An 11617-nucleotide genomic window follows, 5' to 3' on the forward strand; every position below is an offset into this window, starting at 1 on the left:
CTGTACCTGGCCCACAGTGGACGATCAGTGCATGTTAACTGTCCACCATTGGCTATCCATTGAGTAATTACTATGTATTGGGTGCTGGGCTCAGTGAAGTTGTAGTTGTTGTCTTAAATTATTCCTCCCCAGTCCCTAAGCCCTACTCTCACCAGCCACCTGGGCCACCTTCTTGAACCACAGCCAGGCCCCACTCAGGTATTGACACTCAGGTTGAACCCAGGAAGACTTGACATCCACTCTTTCCTGAGGCCCATGTCCGGGTGGATAAATTCGCTAGCATTAAATTTGGCTGCATTTAGCAGAGAACCAAAATAACAGTGGCTTAGTCAAGACGGAGGTTATGTCTCTCTCCCACACACAGCACAAGTCCAGGGATGGGCAGTCTGAGGCCAGTAGGTCACCTCGGCTCCACAAAGTCCTCAGGGAACTGGACTCCAGCTCCCTACTCCATTCATAAGGTGAAGCCCTCAGCCTCCTGATCCAAGATGGCGCCAAAATGCCGGCTGCCATGTACACAAAACAGGCATGGGATGGAGGAGGGGATGAAAAAAGGAGAGGCAGGGGCGCCTGGGTGGCTCAGTCGGTTAAGTTCCGACTTCAGCTCAGGTCATGATCTCACACCGCGTCGGGCTCTGTGCTGACAGCTAGCTTAGAGCCTGGAGCCTGTTTTAGATTCTGTATCTTCCGCTCTCTCTGACCCTCCCCTGCTCATGCTGTCTCTATCTCTCTATCTCTCTCTCAAAAATAAATAAAAAACAAAAAAAGAAAAAAGGAGAAACAAAGTCACATAACCTGAGAGCTGCCACATAGCACCTCTGCTGAAACTTAACTGGCCAGACTTAATTTTTTTAATCTTTATTAATTTTTTAAGGGACAGAGAGAGAGACAGAGTGCAGGCAGGGGAAGAACAGAGAGGGAGACACAGAATCCAAAGCAGGCTCCAGTCTCTGAGCTGTCAGCACAGAGCCTGATGCGGGGCTTGAACTCACGAACTAAGAGATCATGCCCTGAGCCGAGGTCGGATGCTTAACCAACTGAGCCACCCAGGCGCCCCTAATTGGCCAGACTTTAGTGGCATGAAAAATGTTGTATTTATTGTGGATGGCCACATCCCCATCTAAACTTGGATATAAATTACTTGGGAAGAATAGATATTGGAGACAAGTAGCAGCCTCTACCAAAACGGCTTGGTCTGTTCGTGTTTGTGTACGTGCATATGATGCATGCTATGTGTGTGAGCACGTGTGTTGTGTGTGTTGGTGGGCCACGTTCTCTCCACCACTTTGATCTCAGATGGACTTGTTCTGAGTTCTCTGTGGAGCTCCTCTAAATCTGGCCTCTCCTCTCAGGCAGATTTAGCATCAGCTTCTCAATTCAAGGAACTACAATGTATTTGCCGCATCCACTGATGAGTATTATCAGTGGTGATTGAGGGGCTTGTAAAACCGTTTTCCCACTCAGGTGTTACTGGGTGGCCATTATGTGAGAGCGACTATGACCAGAGTTAATCTGGCAATAAATTCTCTTGGGAAGGAGGGTGTCATTAACACAAGAATCCTAGCAAAACGTACCACTCAATCTTGTGCCACAGGGGAAACACCCAGAAATACCAGGCACCCTGTAGAGATGACCCAAGGTGAGGCAATGGGCCAAATGCTAGATTCCACGTTGATTACAGGTGGTGTTGCCCCAGTGTTTCAAGCCCTGCCCAGTAATCGCACAATTCCGAAATCGCTGACCTTCCTTACCCCCCACCCCCTCACCCTTCAGCACAGATAAACACAATACACAGGGGCGTGACAAGTTCATCTCATTTGCTCCTTGAGCCAGGTGGTATTATTAGTTCCATTTTACTCATGAGAACAGATGCTGTAGAGAAGTATTTGCCTAGAGACTCACAGCTAAAAAGGCAGAGCTGCTGCTAGAGCCTCGGGGCGTAACCACCATACTTTCCACCTTTACTAGGGTTCATGGAATCCTACTGGGGATTAGCACTATTTAACTCCTGTCTACATACAATTGGCCCAAGTGTTTACTCAGGTAATCAGTAGTCAAGAGAGGGACTTAAAACTTTTTCAAGAAAGCAAGCAAGCACAAAAACACCAGAAGTGCCCCCTCCTGAATTACTTAGTATTTTTCGTATTTGAAGTTGATATGGTGGCACAGTCTCATAGCTTCATCCTAGAGCGAGGTATTTGTTTCCAAGGGCCGTGGTCTCAGGAGGTGCCTGGGTTGAGCATTGGGGGGAGGGGTTTGTAATTTGGGGCTCTCCTTCAAGGCTGGAGAAACCATAGGGTGGGGAGAAAGCACCCCAGGCTTCCTGGGTTAAGCAGAACCCTGAGTCTGCTTGTCTGACTTTGGGCAAGTTAACGCATCTTCTTGACCTTAGTTTTCCCACTTCTATAAAATTCAGATTAAAAGCATACTTTGATCCAGCATAATAAAGAATATATAAACAGCTGCTTATTTCTATTGTATTGCCAGAATATGAATTATACTAATATTGCCACCTGTGGACAGAAAATGTACCATCTATTTTTATCAATACCCAGATGAGGCAGAACATAAAAAGAAGAGATTAACTTTTTTTCGCCATCTCCCGCACCTTCATGCTAATATTTACTTACATTTGATTATCATTTCAGGCTCATGCACACATACTTAGCATGGATCACAGACTCGCATACATTTAACTTTATTACCTTTTGTCTTCCTTGTCTCCTTAAAACTGCTGCTTATTCAAGGATCTGCATACTATTAGTATTGGAATTCATTGTTCCGTGACTTTGAAAGTGACAAACATTCTGGACGAACATGTTATACAGTCTCTCCCATCTCCATGCCTTTATACCAGCTGTTTTCTGGCCTCTTGTGGCCACCACTTTCCATTCTTACTAACCCCTACTTGGTCTTTAATACCCAGCTCAGGTGACACCTCTTCCAGACAGCCCCCCTTTGTACTCCTGTGATATATTGCACTTGTCCTTGTACAGTTTGTTCTTCCCTCTGTTGGAATGGCCTGCTTCCCCGCTTATGTCTCTTATTAAAGCAGAAGCCACCTGAGAGTAGAGAACATCTGTCATTCACCATTGTATCCTTGGTGCCCGGCGCTGTAGCTGACACATTAGCAGACCTTCCGCCAGTGTTGGGTGGGTTCAGGCTCCCAGCGCGAGAGAAAGGAAGTAATAAAGGCAGTGATAAATGCCATCACAGAGGTATCAGCAGGCTGCTGCGGGAGAGTAATGGAGAGGACAAGTAACGTAATCTCTAGTAATAAGGGAGTAATAGAGTACATTTCACAACACCTTTAAAGCTCTTGCACATGCATTATCTAATTTGATCCTCATAAAAGCCTCGAAGTAGGTATATTGCAGGAGATGGAGGTGGAGTTTTTCATGGTTTTGTGCTATGCTTAAAGTCATGTAGCTATTAAATGGCTGGATTCCGACCAGTGCATAAAAGCTAGTTCTTTTCCTCACAGCATGCAGTAAAGTCGAATCATCACCACGACGTCCATTTGCTCATGCCCTGGCTTATCGTTCTGTGATCTATCTCACACCACATCATAGACTGGTCAGGCCTTGCCTCCCCAAGGAAATGAATTTCATTGATGTACTTCTGGATAATGAATTATCTTTGACTCTGAGGAGATGATTGGTGTGGCAGAAAGCAAGTCTCATTTTTATCTGTATCTGAAAATACGGTTGGTCACAGGGCATATGGGGGTTTTCTGAGATAACCAGTGATTTGCTACGTGTGGTTCCTTCTGTTTGCAGGCCCAAGAAGTACATCCTGGGAAGGAAAATGCTTTGTGGACCCTTGTGCCGAATCCTGTGGCTTTGGCCCTATCTGTCCTATATTGAAGCTGTGCCGATCCGAAAAGTCCAGGATGACACCAAAACCCTCATCAAGACGATTGTCACCAGGATCAATGACATCTCACACATGGTAGGGAGAGCCTGGGAAGACAATGGGTTTGCCCGTGGGTAAAACCAAGACCTCAGATGTTAGCTGAAGCCTATGCAGCCACATGTAGAGGCCGTGGTGGCCTTGACTCCTCCTTACAGCACAAACAGCTGCTTTTTTCTCTTCCTCTCCCTCCCATCTCCCACCTCCTCCCTCTCTTTCCTCCCTGATGGGAATCCTAGTGCCTAGGACTGGAGGGAAACATAAAGGGTCCTTGTGTCCCATTGGCAGGTGACCAGACCCCCAGCAGCATCCCCTGTGGGCTTCTGTCACATCTCTGGAATGTGCTTATCACTGGGCATTCTTATAGTGGAACTCACCCTGTGAAGTTTCTCCCTGTTACTGCCGGTCCTGCCTGTCACGGCCACACAGAAGAACAAGTGCAGGCTCTCATGTAGAGCCTCTGCACATTGAAAAGACCCCAGAGTCTTTTCCCTGGGGTCCACAGGCCTAGACCTCCAGCTACTTCCTGGATGAAGGCTGTATTTGGCATTGGGAAGACTAAATGTGAATCTTCACACTTCTCTTCTCTATCTGTAAAACCTTAAGCTAGTTCCTCAATGTCTTTAAGGCTTGGTTTCATAGCTAGATAGTGGGACTATTGTAAGGTCTTCACAGGGTTATTATGAGATTAAATTAGATAAAGTGAGTGATCCCTCTCCCCACCCTCTCATAGAACCAGAGCACAGTGTGCTTTCTTTAAAGGTTTTTAGTTGTGGGTGTAGTAGCCCCCAGTCTTAAAAGCCTGCTTGCTTGCCCAGCACGGGGCAATCTAGAGACTTCTGCATCTCCTGGCCACTGTGTATGTCTGACAGTGGCCTTGGACAGCTCAGAACCAGAGTCTGGGCATTTTATAGAGAGCAACCTGTGAGTGTCCCTGCTTTCACAATAGATATCCGACAAGGCCACACAGGGTAGATCTAGAGTGTCCCAGCTTGAGGCTGATGCAGAAAGTGAGGGCTGCAGGCCACCCCCTCCTGGTAACCAGCATTACAGGGGCAGAGGAGTGAGGCGGGGCCAGCCTTGATCACTGAGGGGCCAGAGGCCTTGGAGAACCTGACTGGGAGGGAGGAGTCCTCTGGGAGTGGAAGGGGGTGAGGATGGCTGCGGAAGGGCACTTAGGGAGGATCTCAGTGCCTTGGGAAGACTTAACTAAGTAGGAATCAGGCCTCATGGCTGGTTCTACAACAGAGGTCACATAGAGGAGGGAATGATCTGTGAAGATTCATCTGGAAGGGGAAGGCAGGGTGATTTGGGAAAGGCAGGGAGACAGAAGTCCAGATCAGCTTAGAAGCTTGGCAGCCCCCGCCAGAGCACAAGAATCAAGGGTCTGGGCCAGGGCGGTGAGGAGGGGAGAGGAGGCAGTCAAGAGAGCAGACCTCCATGCTCACGGCAAAGGCCGAGGGCCTTGCAGAGCCAGCTTCTCTGAGCTCCTGCCCTCCCTTTTCCTCTCGCACAGCAGTCTGTCTCCTCCAAACAGAGGGTTGCCGGTCTCGACTTCATTCCTGGACTCCACCCTGTTCTGAGTTTGTCCAAGATGGACCAGACGTTGGCCGTCTACCAACAGATCCTCGCCAGTCTGCCTTCCAGAAATGTGGTCCAAATATCTAATGACCTGGAGAACCTCCGGGACCTTCTCCACCTGCTGGCTTCCTCCAAGAACTGTCCCTTGCCCCGGGCCAGGGGCCTGGAGACCTTCGAGAGCCTGGGCGGTGTCCTGGAAGCCTCACTCTACTCCACGGAGGTGGTGGCCCTGAGTAGGCTACAGGCATCTCTGCAGGACATGCTTCGGCGGCTGGACCTCAGCCCTGGGTGCTGAGGCCTCGAAGGCCTTTCTTCCCAAAGTCAAGGAGAAAACCCTGGGCTCCCAGGTGTCCCCAGGAGAGAGCCCATGTGGGTGTCCTTTATCTAGGCCCCAGGCCATTTGTCTCTCACACCTCTGAGCCACTCTTCAAAAGGCATACGCCTTCAAGGCACAAAACGGAAGACAGAATGCATGATTCCGTGCTCACCGGGAAGGGGGACCCACCCAGCAAACAGTGAACCGGACCTGAGGATCCCACAAGAGCCTTCCTTCCTGTGCCCCTCCCCTTTCACCGCATGCTTCAGCGTGACCTGGGGTGATTTCAGGAGGCACCCGCCAAGCCTTTGGACCATCAAAGCGAGGTTCTACCTGAGAATTCTGGGAGCACCGTGACGGTTACATCCACAGAGCTGCAAACCCGCAAGCCACACATTATTTATTATGCATTTTATTCTGGATGGATCTGAAGCCAAACATCAGCTTTTCCAAACTCTCTGGGGCCAGCCAGGGCTGGCTGCTTCCAGCCCCACCGGTGGGCCTGGTGGGGTAAACCCATTTCTAGTGACTTGAGGGCTCTCAAGTTAGTTCTTTGGTAACTGGTTTTGTTTCTACTGTGACTGATGTGAAATTACAGTGTTTGCAATGGCATTGCCCTGAGCAGATCTCCAAGGACCAGGTTCTTTCAAAACGAAGATGAATTTTGTCAAGTGTGATATACAGATGTGTGCACCTGGAGGTGGGGGGGTGTGTTAACGGAAAGAAGAAGGATCAGAATGTATTTTCTGAATTACATTTGTGTGACGGACTCTCCGTATGGGGTGGAGTCATTTTCTCCTCTCTACAGCCACTTAGTGTGGTTTTCTTGAAAATAACAAAGGAGATGACTCCTTCAGAGGGGTTGTGGGGTTTTGCCAGCCACCTATGGAGGGAGGCTGAGACCTGTCTATTGGGACAGTTGTGAGCTCTGGCCTTCTCCGATTGCTGCAGAGAGGTCTTTCTTATCAGGGAGCAAGGATCCCTCACTGGAGACCGTGATCGCCAGAGCAGGGGTCCTTGGTATGGCCCTTGGAATGGTCGGGGATGATCCCACACTGGATTTACAACACAGTGGTACCCCTACTTGGGATTTGCATGCCAGATTGTGGTTCTCATCAGACTGGCTCACCCAAAGCATGACCATGTTTGCTACCCATTCGGTGTGGATTTTTATTCCAGTGAGAAGGTCTGTGGGCTTTAGCAGGTGGTCCCAAGACCTGGGCCAGCACAGCTCAGTGCCAGGACCCCCAGGCCAGGCCGCCAGGAGCGCCCTTCCCACTAGAGGTCATGTTTGGTGGGATGAATGAACAAGGAGGCTTGGGTTTTCCACGGTCCTGCCACTGTGATGAGGCAGTCACATTACAGGTGGTGGATCTGTCCAAGGAAATTCGAATCAAAGCTCTCAACGTTAAGACTGAGCACCTACTTCGTGTTCAGCCCTGATTGGTGCTATGGGTTAAAGAAGCTCACCAAGTGAACATTAAAATCCAGTCTTGCCCTCAGGACCTTGCATTCCAGATGGTAAAAACCCTACACAGCCACACGCAAAGGCTGGCCTTTCACCATGGCAACCAAGCTGCCAAGAGTACGTGCTCCTGGGCAGGGTGGTGTGCTCAGGGGCCCACTGGCTAACCCTGCTTGCACTTGGTAGCGTTTTTGCTTTTCAGGGCCTGGCAGCATTTATTACTGTGTAACCACATCCCATTTTGAAGCAGCTTGGCTGACCGTTTAAAAATAAGAAAATACCTAAGACCGTGACAGCAGATGGGTAGAAGGGCTAAGACTAGAGAGAGTTCAGGTCCTCTGACTCCCCAGAGTGTCTCTGGAGCCAGGTAGTGCTCCCTAGAGGTGCAGATAGCACTGGGCAAGGGAGACCAGGAGTGCTTGTGGGGAGAGAGGAGCTGGAGGCAAATTTGCAGGAGGTGAAGGATGTGACTTGCTGGAGAGAGGAGGCTGTTTTATTCATGCTGAGACACCAGGGTGAAGGCAGATGCAGCCAGTTATAAAGAAAGACAGACAAAGGAAAGATGGGAGGGACAGGGACACGTGGAAGAGGACTTCTGTGGCAAAGAAGTTTGGTATCGAAAGGGTTAAGAGTTGAAAGTTCTAGAGCAGAGCTATTCACGAGATGGACAGAGTAAGGCCCCTTCTGGAGAATGTGACCCAGAGAATCACTACCACCCAGTCAAGCTGGGATCTTTTCATTCACCAAAACCCGGCCTCTGGCTTATTCTCAGAGTGTAAAAGTTCTAAAATGTAAATGATTGTCCTTTTATGTAACTTCGAAAAATTTTTTTGGTTGTTAAAAAAAAATCCAAATAAATTAACTTTGCCCCCTGGTCTTTGTTTTGTGTCACCCCTTGTGGAGGGGCTTTAGAAGAGCTGTGTGTGGGTGACAGGGTACAGCCTGGTTGGCCTCTAACCCCCACCGGGTCCAGCTCTGCCTGGGCTTGGCCACAGCCGGCCGCCAGGTATTCAGGCTAAAGGATTCCCCCAAAGCACAGCGCTGACAAAATGAGCACAGTCTGCGGGTCTGCAAACCAGCCTGGAGAAGCACCAAACCAAATTGTTTTTTTAAACAAAGAAGAAGAAGAAGAAGAAGAACAAAGCCGCAACAGACACACAGCATGCAGCCCAACAGCAGACGCAAGCAGGTGCATAGACCCTGGGAAAGACAGGACCCGCCTCGTTCCGGGCACAGAGCATAACCGTCTCTGCAGTACAGTGAGGACCCGTGACAGTTCCAACCCGGGGAGGACTGGGGATGGGGTGGGGGGCTGGCCCATCCAACAATCACTTCCATGGGTGATTTCAAAGCATGGTTGACAGCGACCAGTGCTTTCCTGTGTACTCGTTTAAGTGGTGGAGGAAAGGGAGACAGAGCTCCTGAATGAGGAGACACCGCAGCCGTGTAAGGGGGTATTGGGTAAGGCTGGAACAGCCTAAATGGGTCACTTGGCAGCTCAGGGAAGTTGCTGGCCTCTGTACCCAGGAAGATTCCTTTAGGTGCAAGTGACAGAAACCCAATGCAAACCAACCAAGTATATAAGGATTTGGGGCCCACACGGCTGAGCAGCCTAGCTAGGCCTCTTCCTCTGCACTCGTCCCTAAGGACCTAGCAAGGTACAATGCCATGATCTCCCCAGTCCCTGACAGGGGCTTGAGGACAATGGGTTTGCCCCTTGGTGACCATCTGGGACTGAGATGTCTAGTTTCTGAACACTCATGAGCCTTAGAAGCTCCCCAAAGTGGTCTGGAAGGCAGCCTACCGTAACACGGGTGTCTCAGCAGAGGCCTGGAAATGTCATTCCCTTCTCGGTGAGGTGACTCACAGGGTCAAAGTGGAAGGGTATGTTCTTCAAGGACCCTTCCAGAACCTTTTGCATCTGTGGGCATTCTCTTGCTCTCCCCCGAGGCAGAGCTCACATCTCCCAAACAGCTGGCAGAGACTGGGGTCATGTCTGACCATGTCCAACCTCCGAAGGCAGGACTTTTGCAGAGTAGTGAGAAAGAGGTCAGGTCTGCCCAACAGGAGCTGTCAGAAGACGCCATCTCAGATTTCTGCACAAGAGCGTACAAGCAAAAAAAATGACACCCCATTTCCCCCCAAAGAATTTGGAGTTGAGTACAGAAATCGGTTGCATTTTTATACACCAACAATGAAGCAACAGGAAGAGAAATCAAGAAACTGATCCCATTCACAATTGCACAAAAAACCATAAAATACCTCGGAATAAACCTAACCAAGGATACAAGAGATCTGTATGATGAAAACTATAGAAAACTTATGAAGGAAATTGAAGAAGACACAAAGAAATGGAAAAACATTCCATGCTCATGGATAGGAAGAATAAATATAGTTAAGATGTCATTACTACCTAAAGCACTCTACACATTCAATGCAATTCCAATCAAAATTGCACCAGCATACTTCTCAAAACTAGAACAAACTATCCAAAAATTTGTATGGAACCACAAAAGACCCCGAATAGCCAAAGTAATACTGAAAAATAAAACCAAAACGGGAGGTATCACCATCCCAGACTTCAGCCTCTACTACAAAGCTGTCATCCTCAAGACAGTATGGTATTGGCACAAAAACAGACACATAGACCAATGGAACAGAATTGAGAACTCAGAAGTGGACCCAAAAGTATACAGCCAACTGATCTTTGACAAAGCAGGAAAGAATATCCAATGGAAAAAAGACAGCCTTTTTAACAGATGGTGTTGGGAGAACTGGACAGCAACATGCAGAAGAATGAAACTAGATCATTTTCTCACACCATGCACAAAAATCAACTCAAAATGGATAAAGGACCTGAACGTGAGACAGGAAACTATCAACACCCTAGAGGAGAAAGCAGGAAACAACCTCCTTGACCTCCACCGCAGCAACTTCTTACTTGACACATCCCCAAAAGCAAGGGAATCAAGAGCAAAAATAAACTGTTGGGACCTCATCAAGATTAAAAGCTTCTGCACAGCCAAGGAAACAACCCAGAAAATTAATAGGCAACCAACGGAATGGGAAAAGATAGTTGCAAATGACATATCAGATAAAGGGTTAATATCCAGAATCTATAAGGAACTCACCAAACTACACGCCCGAAAAACAAACAACCCAGTGAAGAAATGGGCAGAAGACATGAACAGACACTTCTCCAAAGAGGACATCCAGATGGCCAACAGACACATGAAACGATGCTCAGCATCCCTCCTCATCAGGGAAATACAAATCAAAACCACACTGAGATACCACCTCACGCCAGTCAGAGTGGCTAAAATGAGCAAATCAGAGAACTCTAGATGCTGGCGAGGATGTGGAGAAACGGGCACCCTCCTACACTGTTGGTGGGAATGTAAACTGGTACAGCCCCTCTGGAAAACAGTGTGGAGGTTCCTCAGGAAACTAACAATAGAACTCCCTTATGACCCAGCAATAGCACTGCTAGGAATTTACCCAAGGGATACAGAAATGCTGAGGCATAGGAGCACATGTACCCCAATGTTCATAGCAGCACTCTCCACAATAGCTAAAACATGGAAAGAGCCTAAGTGTCCATCAACAGATGAATGGATCAAGAAGATGTGGTTTATCTATACCATGGAATACTACATGGCAATGAGAAACAATGAAATCTGGCCATGTGTAGCAACATGGATGGACCTTGAGGGTGTTATGCTGAGCGAAATAAGTCAGGCAGAGAAGGACAAATATCATATGTTTGCACGTATAGGAGGATTAGGAGGAACTTGACGGAGGAACAAGGGGGAGAAGAAGGGCGGAAATGGTGGGGGAAAGGGAGAGAGGCAAACCATGAGAGACTCTTGAATGCTGACAAAAACTGAGGACTGATGGATGTGGGGGGGAGGGGGGGATGGGCATGGAGGAGGACACTTGTGGGGATGAGCACTGAGTGTTGTGTGGAAACTAATTTGACAATAAACTATTTGTAAAGAAAAAAAATAATAAAATAAAATTAAATAAATAAAGGCAAAAGCAAAAAAAAAAAAAAAAAAAGAATTTGGAGTTGAGTTGTTTATTCCAGGCTTTTACCATGAAGATCTGAGTCTAGTGCCATCTGACAACCCGGATTCACCTGGATTAAGTTCACTGGTCCATTGTCACCCTCAGCCCTTTGGGGTCCTTGCCCCAGGAACGCACTATCTCAGACCTGAGATGGTAGAGTGAGTCAAGGATGCAAAGAAGGTAATGGAGCCTCTACTCCCAGCCCTCATCTAGACCCCAGCTCCCAGCACAGAGGGTATGTAACCCTTAGTTAACCCTTACTTAACCCTCTTAGC

At 48.2% G+C, this 11617-nt stretch overlaps 1 protein-coding gene across 1 annotated transcript; it reads left to right on the forward strand.

The window, feature by feature from the left end:
• Positions 1-3784: 3784 nt before the first annotated feature.
• Positions 3785-8148, forward strand: LOC120239490 (leptin). The gene is made up of 2 exons (XM_039243811.1): positions 3785-3951; positions 5429-8148. Exons 1-2 carry the CDS (start codon positions 3808-3810, stop codon positions 5786-5788), a joined length of 504 nt encoding a protein of 167 aa, XP_039099742.1. The 5' UTR covers positions 3785-3807; the 3' UTR covers positions 5789-8148.
• The last annotated feature ends 3469 nt before the right edge of the window (positions 8149-11617 follow it).

This window comes from Hyaena hyaena, unplaced genomic scaffold (assembly GCF_003009895.1).
Source record: "Hyaena hyaena isolate Hyena2069 unplaced genomic scaffold, ASM300989v1 scaffold_8, whole genome shotgun sequence".
Lineage (NCBI taxonomy): Eukaryota > Metazoa > Chordata > Mammalia > Carnivora > Hyaenidae > Hyaena > Hyaena hyaena.